General features: G+C 55.9%; 1 protein-coding gene across 7 annotated transcripts in view; it reads right to left on the bottom strand.

The window, feature by feature from the left end:
* The window catches only part of GRM4 (glutamate receptor, metabotropic 4), a 171,075-nt gene that overhangs the window by 16,868 nt on the left and 132,126 nt on the right, over positions 1–22,081 (bottom strand). For 6 of the 7 annotated variants that reach the window (XM_011986497.1, XM_011986502.1, XM_011986496.1 and 3 more), the window contains 4 exons: positions 19,517–19,671; positions 16,774–16,914; positions 1,572–1,772; positions 1,202–1,338 (listed from right to left, as the gene is read on the bottom strand). In XM_011986497.1, the coding sequence (XP_011841887.1) occupies positions 1,202–1,338; positions 1,572–1,772; positions 16,774–16,914; positions 19,517–19,671 (634 nt within the window). The remainder of the gene's footprint in view (positions 1–1,201; positions 1,339–1,571; positions 1,773–16,773; positions 16,915–19,516; positions 19,672–22,081) is intronic. The other variant, XM_011986498.1, reaches the window with a different exon arrangement.

The raw sequence follows: 22,081 nt of genomic DNA on the forward strand, positions 1-22,081 counted from the left end.
CGTAAATGCTAGCTGCTGCCGCTAGTGAGTTCCAGTCCCCGGCCCCTGTGCTCTGCCCACTACACCAAAACAAGACAGGCACATCGATTTGGTGTTGTCCCACTTTGCCAAGAGCTCCTCATACCCCATTGTGCCCATCTCTCTCCACTCAGCAATCCAAGGAGCCTCATTTAGGAACAGGCTGTTCCTGCCACATAGTGTGGCCTTAGGAGAGTCCTTCTGCCTCCCCAGGGTTGGGTTTCCTGAGAGATTTCCTCTGACTTAGAAGATGGTTGGGCTAAATGAGATGCAGGCCAAGAGTGCTTTGAAGAGCAGAGCATGGGGGCTTCCTCGATGGAAGAGATTATGACAAGAGGAGACAGCGGGGCCTCAATGCAACACCCACAGGATCCCAGGACAAGGAGGGCAGAGGCCAGATGAGGACCTGTCTCTGAGTCTCTCTAGTCTATCCACGGGGTCACAGTGGGCCCACCCCGGTTATGGCTCACCCCTTCCCCTTGCAAGGTACAGACCAAGTCCACAAGCACTTTGTTGGGGAACAAATCAAAGGTCCTTTCTCTCCAAAAACACTGCTGTGTTTCACTGCTGGGATACTGAGGGCCCGAAAGGGAAAGTCACCACATCCCTGGGACAGTCCATGAGCTAGGAAAGTGTGGCTAAGAGGACCTAGAAAAATGGCTGCCTTCTATCGTGCTTTGACGAGGCTGCGGAGCAGGCAACTGGCTCACTACCCACCAGTCAGTGCCACAAATCCCACCGTTTGACCTGGGTCGTTTGCCCTAAGACTTCCTCTTCTGTCCAAATGCAGCCCTCCTCCTCCTCACCTTATTCCCCCATGCACCCCCATCGCCCCCCACCCGCCCACCCAAAAAGCCTTTGAGCCATTTGACTCTGGTGTGAATTCTTCGATCCAGAGTTCCCCCATCCCCTCCTCAGTGGGTAGCAGGCAAGAAGGTCCCAGGCTAAGGGAGGGGGCAGGGACCAGAATAGCAGCAGAACTCCGACTGCCCTGTCTTCCATTTCAGGGTGGGGGCCTCAGAACCGCTGAGGTCTGGGAGGGGGCACTGGGACGGAAGCCCCAGCCTGGCAGCAGCAGTCCTGGAGGTCAGGGCTAATCAGCGGCAGCCTCCCCTTGGGCCCCCCTCCCAGGGGCTGGAACTGCGTGAGTGACTCTCCACGCACTCCCTGCCCTCCCACTTACTCTAAGGTGCAGGTGGTCAGTCCAGGAGCCGATGACCTTGTACTCAGCAGAGTCATTGCGCAGCTGGTATTGGTAGATGTCATAGCGCCCAGGCGCATCTCCATTCTCATTGAAGGTCACAGGGTTCCCTGCAATGCCTGTAAGGGTGGGTGGGTGTCTTTGCAGAGCCTTTACCCAGAGGCAGGGCGGATGATGAGTCTGGGGCAGAGACCTCTCTGACTCACCCCTTCATGGAACATCCAGGGAGATTTCACCTCTTGGAAACATCAGGAGAGGCCTCCCATTCCCACCCCACAGAGCCTAAGGGCCCCTCCCCTCGGGCATGGCCCAGGATACCCAGGGTCAGGCATGGTCCGCACCACGTCCCCACCTGAGAAGTTGACGTTTCGGATGTACTTAAGCAGCTGGGTGCCATCTACGGGGTCCATGCGCGGGCAGAGCCCCACGCGGCCAGGACACAGGTCACGGTGCATGGCGTGCAGCGCGTGGCCCATGGCGTACACGGCGTCAATCACAAACTGCACCTTCCCCTCCTGCTCATAAGCTGAATCCTGCCCAATTCGCTCACGGTCTGCAATGAAACACCAGGAACAGGGACACTCGCGAGGCCCACTGTCCTTACAGTGGTGTCATGGGAGCCAGACCACCCTCTGGCACCTGGAGAGGTGGCACAGCCCATCTGTGCACGGCCAGGCCTCCTGACTCCCAGCCCAGTGCTCCATCACCCAGGAGATGGCCCTGTGGAGGCGCCTGGAGACAGGCCCATGGGTGTAATGGGAGAGTCCACCGGCCTGGACACTGTGCCACTGATGCCTGTGCCACCCAAGGTCCCAGAATATCCAGGGCAGACTCCCTTGTCACCTGTCACCCTGGAAGGCAGCGTCCCAGAGGTCTCCCTGTGGCTGTGGCCCTTGATGCCTTCCCCCAGTCCTGGCCTGGGATAATCTTGGGAGTAGCTGCCCCTCTCGAAGTCTGGGAAACATCCAGGACAGTAGCTGTGTCCATCAATGAGGGGAGTGTCCCTAAAGTCAATCGCCCATGGGCAGTCGCTCCAGCCAGAGGATGTTGCCCTCACCCCAGGGTATGGGTAGGGAAACTGAGGCCCAGAGAGGCTGAAAGACTGCCCTCAATGGTTTCCAGTCACCCTAGATACCAGAAGTCACCATCATCCCCATCCATCCCTCTTCTACCTCAGGGACAACTCTCCTGTCCCCCAGTGGCAAGGATAAGTGAACTCTGCAAACTGAGAAACCCATCCCCATAGACTCCTCACTGCTAACCGCAATGGCTCCCCAAGGCACCGCGACCTGGGGTCTGACCTCCCATCCTCCTCCCCTCCCCTCCGTGTCCACTGACCTCTGCTCTGGGGCCCTGTGCGGTCTCCTTGGTTGTCCACGTCAGCAAAAAGGGGATCATGATCCCACCTTACAGAGCTGCCGTGAGGCTTCCATGAGATAAGGTACTGAAAACACTTGGCAGCCAGCAGGTGGCTCGTCCATGGTACCCTATGTGCTAAGTGGGCAGAACAGGTGCTTCCAAGAGGGCTATGGAGGTCCCTGGGCTGGAGCAGGTGGGACAACTTTGTGGAGGGGGAGGTGGTTCCTGGCCTGGACCCTGGGTAATCCTGATATTAGATAACACATTCAATAACAACAGTAACATTAAGTAACTTCCACCAGTACCTGCTATGTGTCAGGCATTGTACAGAACTCTTGATGTATATTCACTCATTGATTTCTCACAACAATGCTATGGTATAATCAACTCCATTGTAGAATGAAGAAACTAGCTGGGCATGGCACGCCTGTAATCCCAGCACTTTGGGAGACTGAGGCAGGTGGATCACTTGAGGTCAGAAGTTCCAGACCAGCCCGGCCAACACAGTGAAACCTCATCTCTACTCAAAATACCAAAATTATCTGGGAACATCTGGAGAGGCCTGATGGGAGGTAGCTGTAATCCCTGCTACTCAGGAGGCTGAGGCACGAGGATCACATGAACCCGGGAGGCAGAGGTTGCAGTGAGCTGGGATTGCACCATTGCACTCCAGCCTGAGAGACAGACTGAGACTCCATCTCAAAAAGAAACTGAAGCCCTGAGCACAGAAAAGCTCATCAACATTCCAGGACCATGAAGAGCCGATGTGAACCCAGGTACTCCAACTCCAAGCCTGAGCACCACACTCTGCCACACAGGGATGCGGGAGGGCAGGAACGTGGGGAGGGGACCAGGGATCTGAAGTGAGGACATGGGGGCAGGAAGATGGCTGGGAGGAGGAAGGGGGAGGATGGGCAGAGCTAGGGAAGCCTGGCTTCCCGTCCCAAGACCACAGCCCCTGCATACAGCGTGGCCTTCTTCCTCGAGGCCAGGCGAGGAAATTACTCCTCCTATCGCTCTACTCCTAGCCTGTGCCTCTCAGCTAGAGGGCACATGCCACACTGCACAGAGGCAATTCCCCAGAGGCCAGCAGGGTGTGCGGCTGCACCTGCGTCCTGCCCCCATAGGCCAGGGTTAAGCTGGGTCCACAGGAGGCAGTGATTTCCCAGAGGTTACTGTGTCCAGCCCCCTGCCTTGGACACCCTGGAGGCAGACCCAAGGTACAGGGGATCTCACTGCCTCTCCCTGAGGTCTGCTTCTAATCCCTTCACACCGTCTAATCCCGGCCACACAAGGATGTGGGGATGGGGGATAGCTGGCCTGGTCACTCATTAACCCTGCCAGCCAGAACCACATCCCATTTTCAGCCTTGCTCAGGGTAGGTACTCACATATTGCTGAGTGGACAGTAGAAACCATGGAACCACAATGCTAGGGACACCAGGACCACGGGGGTCATCTGCCCCCACAGCCATTTTAAAGACAAGAAAACTGAGGCTGGTGGGGAAGCCCAGGTCACACAGCCAGGGTTGACAGGACGGGCACTCCCAGCTTCCAGACCCCACCCCTGCTCCATCCCAGGCTGCACTTGACTTGGCTCACGTCTGCCAGCTTTGCTAACCAGCAACACTTTTTCCAGGCCAAGGCACAGACAGACAGGATGAACACGAAAGACAGCTTCACCATCCTGCCTTGCCCGAGGCCTCTGATCACAAGGTCGTGAGGGCTTAGGGAGAAATAGAATGGACGATCCCATCCCCAAAGGACACAGAGAAGGCTGGGACAGAGTCGCCTGGGAAGACCCTCCCTGGACCCACACTTGCTCCCCACAGGCCCCTAGGCCCTGCTCTCTCCAGCCTGAGGAAGCATAAAACACTACTTGACTCCCCCACTGCTCCCATCACAGCCTCATCTCATATGGATGAGAGACTAAATTATTAACCAGGGATGGAGTGGGAGGCTACGGCCACTGCAGAGAGAAGGCAGCTCTCTCCCAGGCCAAGGACGCGCCCAGCCACTGGAGGCCAGCTGGATCTCTGGGGAAACACACCTCCCCCACGAGGCTAGCCTCAGCCTCTCCTCAGAGGGTCCCGCTGAAGCATCCACTCCTAGGCCACTCGGGCTCGGGGCCACGGGCTCTCTCTAGGGTCACGAAGCCATCAGTATGGATGCTAGTGTGGACATCCCGCAGGAGCCCCCTCGCCAGGGAAACCTGCCTCCACCCAGGGCAGCTCTGGGGGAAGGGCTCCAGAGTGCTAGGCCTGGGGTGCTGCCCCTACAGAGCATCCATCCCAGTGCTGTCACAGCAGTGTGGACTTCTAGCAACTTCTCAACTTGCTGCGGCCTCCTGGACTTTGTCTCAAGTCTAGCCCCAGTAACGTATGGGAAGACTGGGGTGCAGTGAAGTGACCAGGCTGTGAAGATGCCCACCACACACACACACACACACACACACACACACACACAGATATACATACATACACATATATACACAGACACACACAGATAGACACACACACAGACATACACTGAAATAAACACACACAGATACACACACACACCACACAGATACACACACAAACACACACAGAAACACACGCACACACCACACACTCCTCAACTCTGGCCTCAGATGCCTCAGGCCCTTCCCTTGTGCCCCATAGGAAACTAGGTGACTCCTCTGCAGGGGTCGGAGCATGTAGGGGAGGGATGGGGGATACTGCAGGAACCACAAACCCTCACTAAACAAGACAGGACGCTCTGGCCTAAATGAGCAGCTGCAGTTGTGCCTGTGCCTCACCCAACCCGGCTCCTCAGCAGGTGACTCTGCAGCCGTGGCTCATGCTCACCCAGAGCCATTGTGTGCCTGGCACCTTGCCTTCCCACAGCTCTGGGAGACAGGCTTCACTGGCCCCCTCACAGGGTGGGGAGCAAGGTTTGCAGGTGGGTGGGTGACATCCCAGAGCCTCACAGGAATCCTGGCACCGAGTAGGTGTTTGACACATACCTGTAGATGGAGCTAGCTGGGAAGTGGTGGAGCTGGGACTTGAACCCAGATCTCTTTGGTTGTCCAAAAGAGTCTTCAGTACCCTGAACTGCCCCTCCTCCGTTTAGCTGCTGACCTGCCTCCTTCCCCCTGTCCTGGGACCCAGGCCCTGCCCCCATTGTCTGGTCAGGCCTAACCAGGGATTAAGGACTCCCTGTCTGCAGGTCTAGAGGAGGAAGGTGGCAGTGGAGGGAAAGGGGTGGGAAAATCCCCTCTCATGGGTGGGCAGGAACCCTAGGACCAGGCAGGGGCACCGCAGTTCTGGGAGGAAGCAAGACATGCATTTCTGAGAGCTGTTGGAGGAGACAAATTCCAGACACATGGCAGCAGTGACAGCAGCAACAGTTTGAAGATGTCCTAATTGTGTCCCGGGGCACAGTGAGGCAGAGATGCGTTTGGCTCCGCCACGGGTAACAGTCATCTGGGGAACCATCCAGGGAGGATTTTCTCCGTCAAAACCCGGAAGCGTGGTTACTACGGCGACTGCAGCCTTTGTCTGCAGGTTGTAAATTGTAATTGAAATGAGTTTTCAAGGTTGAAATAATCAGAGTTCTCCTCATCTCCCCCCTCACCTCTCCACAACTCACCCGCCGAGCCACAGTCCTCCAGTTCTAGCACCGGTACACACGTGCGTGCACACACATTGCTGAAGCAGCTCCCTCACGCCAGGGTAGACAAAGTCCACCACACAGACACTCACAGATATTCACATCTGCATGCATAGAGTAGCAAACACACGAACCTTCATGCATTTACACACATCTACACACACATGCATGCTCTAACACAGGTGTACATATAAATGCTTCCAATATAGCTACAGCTACACATTTAACACGACTCTAACACAAACACATGGGTATTCAGATTCACCCACTGGCTTAGGCTGAGAAGTCCCACAAGCAGATGCTGAGGACTTGAGAGCAAGGGTTTTATTGGGGGTGATGCCAGGAAGCATGAGGAGGGGACAAGGAGGTGAGGTGGGGGAGGAAAGTCAACTAATGCCAACATGTGGGGCTCCGTCCTGCTGGGGACCTCCAGAAGACCCTGTAAACTACACCTCAGCGTCGTCCCATTCGTGGGGATAAATGCTCCAGCTCCGCCGGTCCTAGGCTGAAGGCTGCTCCCAGAGGCATGAGCCCCATTAGTGCACACAGGGATGGTGAGTGCTGAGGGGTACGGCTGAAGCAGTGATAGCTGTGAAACATGTACTCATTCCCATGTGCAGTCAAGCATCGATCCATGTCTACACCACACACCTACACAGATATCAACCCGCATTTACACAGCCTGTCTCCCAGAACTATGGGAAGGTGAGGTGCCAGGCACACCAAGGCTCTGGGTGAGCATGAGCCACAGCTATACTCTGCACCCATTTTTGTCTCTTAAGCAAACTTCCAGGGAGTAGGCAGTAAAATAAGGGGGTCTCAGAACCCCTCCAGAGAGGGCTGCCTGGTGTAATGGACCAAACAAACACATATGGCCCTGACTCTCGGCGGGGCCATGGCCCAGCTATACACTCTAGGCCAAGTATAGGAGTGTCCTAGCGCCTCCGTCTCCCAAGTGTGAATTCTAGATAGTAAGACTTACACTGAGGGGCCGCTGGGAGGACTGAGGGAGATGCCACACCATGTCTTGTGCACAAAAGTCCTCTCTCAGCCTCAGCTCTCCTTTCCTCCCTGACACGTGCCTGCTGGATGACGCTCCACCCCTAGAGGCCTCCCCTCCATCCTGTCTGCAGCCTGGCTGGTGCTGGCTCTAGTGCTGACTCTCCCCACCCCTTCCCCACCAACATGCGATGGGCAAGGGATGCCCACCGCATAGACAAACCCAGGTCAGCTCGGCCTAGCCCAACATATGGATGGGGTGGAGAAAGCTGCCACTCTGTGCTTCCTGAGACATTCAGTTCCTTCTGAGGGTCCCTCAAGTCCTGTTCCCGAATCCAGGCTCACCACCCCACAAGCCCCCAAACTCCCAGACGTCACCAGCCAGGATCTCCCTGGCCCAGAGTCACATGCTTGCTCTTCAGCCCTATACTGCGGTTTTGCCGGTCCCCTCCACTCGAATTTCCATCCTCATCAAGTCGCCTGCTTTCCAGTCTGGGAATTTGTAACCCACTTGGCTGAGTCTCCTCCATCCCTAGCTCTGTCCCCCAAACTCAGCCTTGGCCCAACACCAACTCCTGCCAGTCCCAAGGAATGATGCACCCAGGTGTTTTGAGGGCTTAGTGGTTGGGCCAAAAGGGATCCCCATCTCAGTGATAAGGAAACCGAGGCCGAGGAGCTGGAGCAGCTTACCCAGAGGGAGGCGACTCCTGACTCCCTCTCAAGTGTTCTTTTACAAGCTCCAAGAGCTCTGGTAGCATCGCCTGGGGCTCTTCAACCTTGAGCCAGCCACAGGCTCCTTTTGAAGGAAACAATTCTTGCAGACCCTCAAGAATATGACCCCAGCAAGAAAACACTGAGGAGAGAAGCTGAAAGCTTGGCTATGACAGTGAAGCCCAACTGCAAATGCCCACAGCAGCAGAGAAGCCACGTCTCTGAGACTGGGAGAGCTCACTTCGGGATGGCCAGCAACACGAGAATGCAGACTTTAAGAATCCTCACGGCACTCCTGAGTCCCTGCGAATCTGGGCTCAAGAATGTGTCCTCAGATGTCCACAGACCTCGCTTTGAGAAACAGGATACGAGCCCCAGGGTCTGGTGGGGCCAGCTGGAAACCCCGACTCAGCCCCTTGCTGGGCCTGGCAAGTCACTTAGCATCTCTGAGCTCCAGACCCCTCATCTGTGAAGTAAAGTTCGCACCTGGGACTAGGCAAGGAGAGTCATACCTGGTGCCTGCACAGCCCAGTGCCCAAGAAGGACCAGCTGTCAGCTCCTCCCTGGTTCTGAGGCCAGCACACCTTGGCTGAGAAGCTGGGGCTCAGCTCTTCCACTCAGGAGGGGCTGGGGCTGGGCGTGGGGGGACTCTGGGGACTGAGTCTCAGGCAAGTGTGGATGAGCTGCCCGGCCCCTGCTAACAACTCCCAACGCAGACATCCCTCTCCCCCATTAGTCAGCCAGCCTCCCTTCAAGCAGCATTTAGCTTTCTGCCTTACTAGGAGACTTGGTTTGGCTCTGTGTCCCGACCCCAAAATCTCACCTTGAAGTGTAATCCCCACATGTCATGGGAGGGACTTGGTGGGAGGTGATTGGATCATGAGGGCGGATTTCCCCCATGCTGTTTTCATGATAGTGAGTTCTCAAGAGATCTGATGGTTTGAAAGTGCGGCACTTCCCCTCTCGCCCTCTCTCTCCTGTTCTACCATGGTAAGCCGTGAGTGCTTCCTCTTCGCCTTCCACCATGATTCTAAGTTTCCTGAGGCCTCCCAGTCACACTTCCTGTATAGCCTGCAGAACTGTGAGTCAATTAAACCTCGTCTTCATAAATTACCCAGTCTAAGGTAGTTCTTTATAGCAGTGTGAGAACAACTAACACACTATGTCTTTCTCTTTAAGGTAGAAGAGGTCATTTCTCCCATTTAAGCAAACAAACAAATCCCCTCTCTTGACCCGCCTCTCCTCTTCCTGCTTACAATGCAGCTCCTCGAAAGCGGTGCCTCTGCTCACTGTCATCAGTTTCTCTCCTCTGTCTCCTGACCAACTCCAGTCTGGCTTTTGCGCCCACCTCTCTAAGGAGACTGCTCTTGTGGAGGTCACAGTCGCCCCCCAGGTAGCTAAGTCCAATGGCCCAGTCCAGCCAGTCTCACTTGGCCCCTGGACAGCATGTGATGGAGCCAGTCACTCCTTGCTCTAGTGCTCTCTTTATCGCTGCCGGGACACCACGCTCTGGGCCCTGCTACCTTCCAGGCTGCCCCTTCTCAGCTTCCATGCTGGCCCCCTTCTCTCGGCCCCCAACACTCCAGCATCCAGGGCTCACTGGGACCTCCTCTCTAGCCACACACACTCCTTGGTGCTCCCAGCCAGCCCCATCTGTACTCTGCCAGCTCCCCAGTCACATGGCCACTCTAGCCTCTCCCTGACTCCAGCGCCTACTCCACAAGGCCACGTGGGTCCCAGGAGGCATCCCACTCTCCACATGGCCTCCACCAAAGCCCTGCCTTCCTTCCCAGCCTGCTCCTCCTCCCGCCCACTCCATCTTAGTGCATGGCAATTTCATCCATCTCCTTGTTTCAGCAGAGAACGCTGAAGCCATCCTTGACTTTCTGTCATCTTTCTCTCTCCTTAAATCCTTCCATAAACACCATGGCCACACTGCAAAGTTTACAAAGAATCCGACCCCTTCTTACCACTTCCATGACCACCACGCGCCCCAGGCCCATCATTCCCACCTGGATTACAGCACCAGCCTCCTAACTGGTCTCCCACTCTGCCCTCACTCCCAGAGAGAAGTGAGCAGGTAGAAGCCCAGTGATCTCATTAGGACATAAATCAGGTCACGTCAATCCTCTTTCAAACCCTGCAATGGCTTGTCCCATTCTGCATAAAAGATTAAATCCTTACAAACTGCCCGCAAGGCCCACATGATCTGTACCACCTGCCCGTCGCTCCCCCATGACCCTATCTCCTGCCTATTGCTCTCTCTGCTTCAGCCACACTGGCCTCCTCGTTGCTCCCCAGGCTTGCCAGGCAGGAGCCCACCGCAGGGCCTTTGCACTTGCTGTGTGCTGTGCCTGGCATGCCCTTTCCTAGGTCTCCATATGGCTCTCTCTCTCACAGCCTTCAGGTGTTCGCTCTAGGATCGCCCTGAAATAGTTCGGATGTTTGTCCCCTCCAAATCTCATGCTGAAATGTGATCCCCAGTGTTGAAGGTGGGGCCTGGTGAGATGTGTTTGAGTCATGGGGGCAGATTCCTCATGAGTGGCTGGACGCCCTCCTCATGGTAATGAGTGAGTTCTCACTCTATTATGCTTTCCAGTCTGGGAATTTGTAACCCACTTGGCTGAGTCTCCTCCATCTCTAGCTCTGTCCCCAACAACTCAGCCTTGGCCCAACACCAACTCCTGCCAGTCCCAGGGAATGATGCACCCAGGTGTTTTGAGGGCTTAGTGGTTGGGCCAAAAGGGATCCCCATCTCAGTGATAAGGAAACCGAGGCCGAGGAGCTGGAGCAGCTTACCCAGAGGGAGGCGACTCCTGACTCCCTCTCAACAGATTTGATTGTTAAAAAGAGCCTGGCTCCTCCTGCTCTCTTTCCCCTGTCTCCCTCCCACCATGATGGGAAGCCTCCTGAAGCCCTCACCAAAAGCAGATGCGGGTGCCACGCTTCTCGCACAATCTGCAGAAGCGTGAGCCAAATAAGCCTCTTTTCTTTATGAATTACCCAGCCTCAGGTATTCCTTTATAGCAATGCAAACAGACTAGCACACACCTTCTCAGTGAGAACTTCTGACATAAAAGTGCAGCATTCCTGTCCTCCCAGCACTCCCAGTTTCCTCCAAGAGGCCTCCAGGCTCTGCCTTCTCCAGTCTCACAGTTAGGCCTTTTCTGGAGCCCACGGCTCTGACTGCCAGGCCACGCCACCATCCACTATACCTTATCTGCAAGGCCACTCACAGGACGGCTCCCCAGGGCAAGTCTGTCCCCCTCACTGAGCCCAACACAGGGCTGACTGGGCACACAGTCAGACTCTTCGTCGACGCTGTTGGTTTCCCAGTTGATGAGTGGGAAGCAGCACTGAGTGAAGGGCCAATGGTTTGAACAACTGTGAGTTCCTCTAATGGGGGCATGGCCTGGCACATAAAGGGTGCTCCCAAATGTTGGCCTTTCTTATTTGCCCAAGGAGGGAGGCTTCCTCAGGTTCTCTTTGGGATGCAGAGGTGGGAAGACCAGGCGGGCTGGAGAAGCCAGGAGGGGCCTGGGGCTGGGATATCATCTGCTCTAAGCAAAACGTCTCTGGAGCCAAATGGAAGGATTCAAACTCCAACTCTGTGTGACCCTGGGCAAGTCCTTAACCTCTCTGTGCCTCAGATGCCTCATCTGTAACGTGGGTTGCTCCAAAAATTAAATGCAAAATACTGGAACAGAGCTCGACAATTAATAAATGCTACATAAATATTAGCTGTGATTATGTTTTCACTATTATCGTTATTACTGCTGGTAGCACAGGCTGGGCGACTGGCATCTCCCCACACACCCCCAACCACCATGCAGCTGCCCTCCCTCTCTGAGCTCCCAGCCCCTGTGTGCAGCAGGCAGTAAATTTTTCCTCTCTCCTCATAAACCGGGCCTTCCTCCGCTCAGCGTCACCTGGCTGGCAGCGCTGTCAAAAAGACGGATGCCACAGCTGCCTTGTTTACGACTTTAATTCCCAAACCCTGTTCTTTGGGCTCCCCGGGAGGGCATGGGAGGAAAGGAGGAGGTAGGCGCTATCTTCCCGTAGGCTTGACAGCTGCAGAGATGCCCCTCTCAGTGACCCCAGCTCGATGGGGTTGGGGGGATCCATGGGCCATCTGCAAGTGCTTCCTGCAGATCAGCTCCCATCACTTCCCTGGAAGCCGTGAGGGAGGTAGCACTCTACTGGGGATGGAGCTCTTGGGAGAATGGGAGGGGATAATATAATTCCCATTGCACAGATGAGGAAATTGAGGCCCCCAGAGGTGAGGTAATGTGCCCAAGGCCACATGGCTAGGAATTGGCAGCACCAGGATTCACACCCAGGTCTGCAGGACTCTAATAGCCGTATGTTTGAGAAAGAATGAGTGCTCTACCATACCCCCAACCCTGACCCCTTCAGCACACACCAGTTCAGCCTCCAGCTGCCAGCATGTGCCACCCTTCTGAGGCTTTCTTGGGTACAGGAGCCCTCTCTGCCCAGCCATTTGGCAGGTTGGAGGTGCCAAGGAATTAATGGCCTTCAGGAGCATCCCTCCACCAATGACTGATGGGGGCTGGCACACACATACCCCGGCTCCCTCTCGCTCTCTGTGGGATGACTAAGAGGCCTGTTCCTCTGTCCCAGGAGGATTAAGCTCCAATTGTTCACAGTGGCAACCAGCTTGATCTCACCCTCTTTATCTCTGCTTTCTCTCCTCTTTCCTGGAATCCCCTCCCAAATCAGCTACTTGCTATCAAATCCTCATTTTGGGGGAACTCCACTTCAGACAGCCTTGAAGGATGAATCAAATCTTTCCAAGTGTAAGATCCCAGGATGAGAGGGTCCTTCCCACCCTCTTGGGCGGTCACGAGGCCCATCCATCACCTGGGGTGGGAAGGAATGGATTTGGCAAAGCAAAGGACACAGGAGTGGCACCTGCTCTCCGTGAGACCTTGAGCAGGGCAGGCCTGTGGGACTGAAACAGACAGAGGCCAACTATGGAATGTGAGCACCCAGGAGAGCAGAGTGAGCTGATCCTGAAGAGCTGAGGGGAAAGTAAACTCTGGAGACAGAGTGGGGGCAGGTGGAGAATAGGTCTCACAGAGCATGCCTGGGCTGGCTGAGGGCAAGAGAGAGGGGCCCCGGAGGAATGGGAGGGAAGGACAGGAAGGGCAGGGGTCTTTGACAGCCAGGCTGCAAATCAGCTCTGACAGCTCTCTAGCTCTGTGATAGTCACAAGTTGCCTCAGTTTCCTCTTCCGTAAAATGGGAGTTGCATCTGTGACCATCTATACTACCCACTTTCAGGATGGCACATTCTTTCCTCCGGGATCCTACAGCAGACAGACAGAATTGGTACCAACAGACTTGGACTATTAGATTACCCAATTGCCTGTCTAAATCCCAGCTCTCCCACTTCCTCTCTATATCAGCAATAACAATCATTTTATCAGCACCTTCTCAGCCAGCCTCCTCACACGCTTTATCTCCAAACCTCACAGCTCACTGAGGTGGCTGTTGCCTTCCCTGTTCTACTGACAGCAGCTGAGACTCAGAGAAGTTAGATAACTTGTCCAAGGTCACACAGCAGGGAGGAGGCAGAGTCAGACACAGATCCAGGAGTGGGTCCTTCCCCTGCCCCTGCTCCCAGCTCTCTGTGGGTGTCACTCCAGTCCTCCTGGCCTAAGGCCTTCTTCCGTGGGACAGGCTCAGCTCAGGAGCAGGACCATGGGGAAACCAGAGCTGCCTGCCTCTCCCCCAGGGTGTCAGGTCCCACAGACATTCCCAGCAGCCCCCTCACCCGCCCCTCACCTCACACAGAGATAGACTGAGAGGCTCACTGCGCCTGGCCTGGGGCCACACAGGGACTCTGACCCTGCTGGAGCTCCCAATGCAGCAGGAAGGATTCGGGTCAGGTGAGATGTACCACGTCCACTAGAGCCTCTGCCCCTTTGCTCATGCCTCCTCACCTGCTTAGGGCACACGCCGTCCTCCCTCCATCACCCACCCCTCCCTCCAAGCCAGAGGGTCCCAAACTTTGCTGCATAGTACAACCACCTGGGGCACTTCAAAAAATCCTGATGCTCAGGTTGCATCCAGTGCAAATTAAACCAGAATGTCTAGGGTAACTGAATTTTTAAAAGATCCCCAGGTGATTCAATGTGAACAAAGCTTGAAAACCACTGCTCCAGCACTAAATACACATTAAAATCACCTAGGGAGCTTTGTAAAAATCCACAGCCTAGGCCCCACCACTGAGGTTCTGATCTAGTTGGTCTGGGGGTAGCGCCCTGGTATGTGTTAAAAGCTCCCTGGTGACTCTAACTCACCTCCAGGCTTTACAGCCACCACTTACAGATCAGGAAGTGCCTCCATTAATGCTTCACTTCCTTCTGGAGACACCCTCTGGGCCAGCTCATCAATCCCGTTGCTCAGATGAGAAAGCAAAGGCCCAGAAAGGTTGCAGAGCTTGCCTCAGGCTCACGGCAAAGCTCTGTGCTCTTTTTTTATTTTTTTATTTTATTTTATTTTTTTTGAGACAGAATCTTACTCTGTCGCCCAGGCTGGAGTACAGTGGCACAATCTTGGCTCACTGCAACCTCCACCTCCCAGGCTCAAGCGATTCTCGTACCTCAGCCTCCTGAGTAGCTGGGATTACAGGTGCCCACCACCACACCTGGCTAATTTTTGTATTTTTAGTAGAGATGGGGTTTCGCCATGTTGACCAGGCTGGTCTTGAACTCCTGACCTCAGATGATCCACCCGCCTCAGCCCCCCAAAGTGCTGGGATTACAGGCGTGAGCCGCCACACCCAGCCGAGCTCTGTGCTCTTCTGAACCCTGCTCCAGTCCTCCTTCCCCACCTGAGCTAACAATCAGACCAAACGCCTCCCTTAGGACTGCTGGAGAGGTTCATGAATCCTGCCCCAAGGACTAGAAGTCTGGACAGAGCCTATAGGAACTGACCAAAGCCTTCTCCCCTCCTGTCCCTCCCAGACAAAGAGGAGATTCCAGAAAGCCCTTCTCCTTGACAGCCCAGACCCCTCGACGGCCTAGACACTGGGTCCAGGAGGCCCCAGCTGTCCATCTTGCCACCACTTCCAGTCTTCCCACCCCATCCTCACCCATCCATCCCCATCCTCACCCCCGATCTAGGTCTGCTGATGTAAATCAGGGTGCCCATACAATTTTCCATCCCACATGGGCACTTCCAAGAACCAAAGGGGATGCTCTCAATAATTACACCAGAACACGGGAGACAGGATGCGCGGCCACCCCACACAGGAGGGCTCAGCCTCCACACCCAGGCATCTTTGCGCTTCTCACACCTCTATTGTGATTACTGCCTGATTCACGCATTTGCTGAGCAGCCTCGGGCAAGTCACTTGGTCTCTCTGACTCTCCATATCCTCGTCTAGAGTGCAGGAATCTTAAGAGTTCCTAGAGTTGCTGTGAGAGTGAAATGTCTTTCACATTTTAAAGATGATGTCCGTAAAGTGCCTGAACATAGTAGATACATAGTAAATAGCAATGTTTATGTTTAGCTTACCCAGGAATACATAAGCCCCACATACAGGCACACACACCCCTTCTCTCTCAGGAACACCAGCTCTCATACACATGCGAAGTCACGTGTCACAGGTGTATACACACACGCTCACTCACTGGGCACACTCACATACCTGCACTCATTCTGCAGATCAGGTGGGTTTGGCTGTGAGCTTCTCTGGGTCCCCAGTGGTCCAGTGGCTGCACGTCCCTGTGGGCTCTGGCCACCAGAGGGCAGCATGCTCCCCACCCACCCTCATCACACTCCCTTCTCCCCTGGCCCTGGAGGAGCTGACTCCATGCGGCCGGTCCCCCGCCCTTTGACCGAACTGCACGATCAAGTCTGGGAGAATACAGGAGATAACTCATCATCTTCGATTAGGCACCACTCAGGCTGAGAGGCACCAGAGCACCCCAATGTTATTGAGGCTGGGTCCTGCCGCAGAGTGACCCAGACCCAGGGCGCGCAAAGACCCCTGTCTGGATGTATCTGAAGTGGACACGCCATGATGGCTCCCTAGGGGGCGGGGAGTCTAGGGCTCAGACCCGGGAGCAAGTCATGCTCTACCACCCTCTATCTATGGGAATTCAAGTGCCTCTACTCACCTCCTCTGAGCCTCCGTTCTCCCATCTGTAAAATGGACCGATCACTGCCCCTCCCCTGCGCGGCTTATCCCTCTCATGTGCGGGCTCAGATGTCACCTGCGCAAGCAGGCCGTCCCTGGCCACTTCACAGTTGCAGTTTCAATTCCCCTCACACTTTCCATTCTTTTTATTGTCTGTTTTGTTTCTTCTGCACATTTCTGTTCTGACATATTGTATCATTCACTCATCTTGTTGATTGTCTCTCTCCCCATTAGAATAAAAACTCCAAGTGCCTCTGGACTCTCTTCACTGCTCTATATCTGCCAAGCTTAGAACCGGGCAAGGCACGGCCTAGGAGCCAAACTGGTGCTTGCTGAGTGACTGAGGGAACCCTGGAGGTTAGAGGTGGTTTCTGGAAATTGCCCAGCCTGGTGTGCATTAAGACTGGAGGGGTCAGTGCCGTGCTGTGGGCTGGCCAGAGGCCTTGCCACTCCCAAGGATCTCAGGGCCACACCCCAAATCGGCTGTGGCCCCGCCCCTCCAGGCCCCGCCCAGGCCTCCCAACTCCACTCCAGGTGCAGGCCCAACTCCACGTCCTGCCACCGCCGACAGACAAAGGGAGACTCTCGGCCTCAGGCGCCCAGGCTCGGCCCTCCCCGGCTCCTCCTAGAGCCCACCCGGCCCTGCCCGGCCCGCGTGCTCACTGGTGCACTTCTTGACGTGGCTGCCCTTCTTGAGGGCGTGGCGGCTCAGCTTGCAGTGGAAGTTGTCCTCCCAGAACTCGGCAAACCAGATGTTGCGCCGGTTGTTGTCCAGCGTGCGGCTGGAGAAGTAGCGGTCGAAGCCTGGCAGGGAACCGGGACGTCAGGGCCTCACTGGCCTCCTTCCCACAAGCCCCAGCCCTTCTCGCCTCCCTCAGGATAAGAGATGGTCCAGGCGGAGGGAGAGAGACCGGGAGGAGCGCATCCTCTGATCCAGGAGAAAACAAAATGTGGAGCATTTCATTTCATTCAAAATGAAAAGAGCTGTATTAGGTCCCAGGGGGAGCGTGTGTAATCTACAACTGCTGCCTTTATGGAAGTGAAGCACACCGATGAGGATGTTTCCGTGGCCTTTAACCGCTGCAATGCTAACAGCGGGCTTTGAGAAGGGGCCGCCTGGGAGTCCTGAGATTACAGCACAGAGGCTGGTGGGGCTGCCCAACCCTGGGAGCACCTGAAGAGGAAACCAGGTCAGACAAGAAGGGAGGGGACTACCCCGGTCACACAGCAAGACCAGGACCTGGACCTTCTCCCTTCACATCCAGGGCGTCCCCGTCACTGACAGAGGCCACCTCCCTCCTCCACGTGCTCTGCATGGCTCACAGTTCTGCTCTCAGCCTGGGAAACCACGTCCTAGGGTGGGCAGGCTGGCGGTGAACAACCTCTCCTCCTCCCAGACACCCCTCCTGCCATACTGACTGTTCCCGGCACTGTGGACTGAGCTGCTCTGTATGGGCCAGAGGCGTGAAAGCTCAGTGGGGCCCACGTGGAGCTTCCTGCCCATGGAAGCGTCCAAGTGGAAGCAAAATGACTGGCGACGTGGCAGGGGACGCACTGGCATCGAGCAGGAGGTTTGGCCTGCAGTAGGATTTCTCGGCCTCGGCACTGTGGACACTCTGGGTGGGATCATTACTGTGGGGGGGCGTCCTATGCACCGTAGGATGCTGAGCAGCACCCCAACCTCTACCCACTGGATGCCAGCAGCAGCATCCCCCAATTGTGACAACCAAAAATGGCTCCAGAAATTGCCAAATGTCCCCTTGGGGGGCAAAATCATCCCCAGATGAGGACCATTGTTCTAAAAGCTTCTCTAATGTTCCTGAGAGAAAAGGTACTTGTCAGGCAAGTCCTGGATTCCGGTCCCAACTCTGCCACTCGCTGCACTGTGTGTGTCTCAAGCTCTCTGAGCCCTGCGTCTCCATCTACTAAATGTGGGGAAGAATGCATCACAGGGTTGTTGGGGAGGCTAAAGGAGATGTCCGTAAGGGTCCTGGCATTGGTGAGCACCATGGCAGTTATTGTTATGTTGTGTTTATTATGGCTGGCGGTGGTGTGGAAATTCTCGCTGTGTGTGTGGTGGGTGGGTGGGGGGGGGGGTGTTGGATGTGTGATGGGGTAAGGGATGGGGGGATGGATGAGCCAGAAAGGCATGAGTCTGAGAGGGCCGGGGCTGGGCAGAGGTGGTTCTGGAGCCTGAGTCAGACATGGGGCAGGTATGGATGTGGGGGGACAGATGTGGTCTTTGCAGGGACAGGCATGGGCCTGGGGGATCACACTGGGCCTGTAGGCAGGCGTAGGCCCAGTGGGTCAGGTTTGGATGACAGGGTAGCCATGGGCCTATGGACAGGTATGGGCCAGGGCTAGAAGGAGTCGTGGGCCAGGGAGCTCCCTCTGCCTCAGGATGAAGAGAGGACACTGCTGTGTGACTTTGAGCAAGTCCCTCCCTTCATCAGGCCTCCGTGTCTTGGGAAGTGCCTTTGAGAGGCAGATGTCTGCGGTCCCTCCCAGCTCCATTAATGCTGGATTCTATTGAAGGGAGGGAGGGCAGGGAAGGAGAGGGCCCAGGGAGCCTTCTCCTCATGGTGAAGACTGCCAGGTCCCTGCCCATCAGGCCATTAACGGGAACATCACACCTCACTCTCTGTGAAGTTCTGGCCAGAGAATTTCGTTCCTCCCCAGGTGACTGTGGGTTCTGCCCTGAGAGGAGGGGATTCAGGGCGAGGCAGGCCCAACCTCAGCACCATCCCAGGGCCCGCCAACCCCAGGCAGTCTCTGCAGGAAAGGCCTGTCCTGTAGCCCTGGCAGGGTGGCTCCCAGCCTCTTCCAGCAGTGGACTCTACACACACCTTCCACCCCAAAATTGTCTGAGAAGAAAGGAGGGAAGGTCTTGAATCTGGATTCAAATTCTGCTGTGTTGCGTGTGGCCTAAAAGACCTCCCAGTCCAGAACCTCAGAACATAAGAGGCTGTGGGCTGCCGGGCGCGGTGGCTCACGCCTATAATCCCAGCACTTTGGGAGGCCAAGGCAGGCGGATCACGAGGTCAGGAGATCAAGACCATCCTGGCTAACATAGTGAAACCCCGTCTCTACTAAAAATGCAAAAAATTAGCCAGGCATGGTGGTGGGCGCCTGTAGTCCCAGCTACTCAGGAGGCTGAGGCAAGAGAATGGTGTGAACCCGGGAGGCAGAGCTTGCAGTGAGCTGAGATCGCGCCACTGGACTCCAGCCTGGGCGACAGAGCGAGATTCCGTCTCAAAAAAAAAAAAAAAAAAAAAAAAGAGGCTGTGGGCCAAAGAAGAGGAAAGGAGGGATATGGAAAGGGGAGGAGCAGGAGGAGAAGGAAGCCGAGGAGGGACGGCAGGAGGAGCAGTCCAGGTGCCGACCACCTGCACCTGCCCGGCCTTACCTCGTACAGACATCCTCTTGGGGAGGATCGTGACAGCGCCCTCAGCCACCTCCTCCAGGTGCAGTACAGGTGCAATCTTGGAGCCCCAGCTGTCAGAGCCCATCCAGAAGAAATGGCCTGTCTGGTTGGCCCTTCGTGCTGCCTCCAGCACACGCCTGTAGGAACACACGCCAGCCCAGCCCAGCCGTGTTGTCCACGCAACTGCCCCCACTCCTGGTCATACTTGCTTTGGGCCCACGTCCCTGACCCCTAGAAGCCCAGGGTCCACAACTGTCCCAGCACCCATGCTTTCACCCCCAACCCGTGGATTCCCCCTACCCCCTGCCCCTATCTGCCCATAGACCCCTGGCTACTGCCTCATCCAACCTGCCTGTCCCTGGGCCCATGCCCACTGCAGGCCCAGTGTGATTCTCCAGGCCCACATCTGTCCCTGCAATGACCACACCTGTCCCCCCAGATCCACACCCGTCCCACATCTGACTCAGGCCCCAGAACCACCTCTGCCCAGCCCCGGTCCCCTGAGACGCACGCCTTCCTGTCTCATCCATCCCCACATTCCTTGCCCATTCTCACACGCATCCACCATCACACAACGGCCGCCCTCACCCCGCTGCACATGCTGCCTTCTGCCCGCAGCTCCCTCTTCATTCACCGCCCTCTGTGCCAAAATTCCAGGTCCTTCAGAGAGCTGCGCCCCACACCTTGAGTGGGAGTGGGTGATGGAGGGAGATGGGTGTGGAGCCAGCCGCCCAGTGCTCACACACAGCCCAGTCTGCCTGTGATGGTAATATAAATCAAACCAGGGACCTGAGAGCCCAGCCCAGGGCCGAGGAGCCCACAGCAAGCGCTCAGCTGGGACTTCATGGAGGCATAAATTAAGTGGCCCTTCAAAGACATCTCGGAAGGGAAAAACAAGGAGGAATGAGCAGAATTCCCCTAACCCAGCTCCCACGAAGAGAGACTGAGGTAGGGAGCAGGCAAGGAACTTGCTCACAGCCACACAGCAAGTGAGAGGCTGTGATACTACAAACTGTCCAGGCCCTTCCGTCGGTGAGGACCAGGGCACAGACTCCAGGGCCTGGGGGTGGCTGCTGGGCCTGTGCAGGAGGCAGCCAGCTGGGGCTGGAGGGCCTGGGCTTCCAGGAAGAAACAAATGTTTCCAGGCCCCAGAGCTTTCACCTGAGCTGGCCTTGTCCATCTCATCCTACCCCATCCTCCTCCATCATCTCCCAACTCCTGAGGCTTTCCAGCCCCACTCACTGGTGTAGCCCCCCCACAGCCTAGGTTACCACTAATGGCATGTAAGGCTGCTCTCAGAACCCACACCCACACCCTATTAATACCCGTCTGCATCCGGCCAGCCCGAGATGGCCAGAGCTCCCAACCATCCAGCCCTGCAGAGTCACCTGGATTTATTTTTACTTCTGTTTGCTTCTGAAAATGCATGTGGATTTCCAGAAATGGCCCCCGCCTCCTACCCCACTTCCCACAGCCTGCTCCGGAAGTCAGTCTAGCTCCCTTCCAGCCCTCCCTTAGGGGCCTCTTCGCTGGGACAAAAGGCCCAGTGCTTTCAGTCCCCCTCCCAGAATGTGGGTCCATCTGAGCGAAGGTGTCCTCAAAAACAGCGGGCCTGGAGTGAGCCGCATAGCTGGGTGGGGTGTGGGAGCCAAGTCTTGCCAGGCTTTGGGATGGGAGTAAGGGGCAGGAGTTGGGGAGCACGGCCTGGTGGCTCAGAAGCTTCCCCAGGAGCTGGCTGAGCGGTGGCCATCATAAACGTTCAGAGCCAGAACTCAGGGGACCTGCATGCCTCAAGGGACTGGGTGCCACCTCTGTGCAGCTCTGAGGGTGTCAGGATGGGGCTTGAGGGCCTCCCCTCCCTGGTCTTTCGCTGCCTGAGACACCACCATTGCAGCTGGTCCTTTTGGCTTTTGAGGCCGTGATGTTCTTCCAGAAACCCTCCTCCATCCCTCCAGGGACCCACAAATGGCCTGGGAGGGTATCTGTTGTGCAGCAACTCTGGAGTCCAGGTTAGAAAGTGAGAAACGGCTTGGGAGCACTGGTGAGGAATAGGAGAAGCCACCTGGAAAGGACTGGCACACAGAGCAGCCTTGGCTGGTCCAGTGAGGGGGAGTCTGAGGGCACAGCAGGCTCTGCCAGCCCAGACCAGATATCTGAGGAGATCTGGCAGGGGCCACATCTGCTCTCACCCTCCTTTCTGAAGGAGAAGTGACCAGCAGGGACTAGAGGGCCCTACCAGATTCTAGGCAGGGCTGTATCTCCCCTCATCCTGGGGCTCCCTGAGGACAGGGCTGTGTCTTCCCTCAGCCTGGACTCTCTGAGCCTAAGCCAAGACTAGAAACAAACACAGCCCAGAGCTCTTCTCTGTACTCTGAGCTCACCACAGAAAGGAGGGAGGGGCTGAGAAGTGGCCCACATTTACTGGGCACCTATTTCATGTCAGACCTTACTCTAAGCCTTTTATGCACATTCCTGCATTGAATTCTCAAATGCTATCAGGCAGGTATCATTAACTCATTTGTGTTTTAGCAGCAGAGGGCCAGAGAG

Source organism: Mandrillus leucophaeus, unplaced genomic scaffold, assembly GCF_000951045.1.
Source record: "Mandrillus leucophaeus isolate KB7577 unplaced genomic scaffold, Mleu.le_1.0 Scaffold3, whole genome shotgun sequence".
NCBI lineage: Eukaryota > Metazoa > Chordata > Mammalia > Primates > Cercopithecidae > Mandrillus > Mandrillus leucophaeus.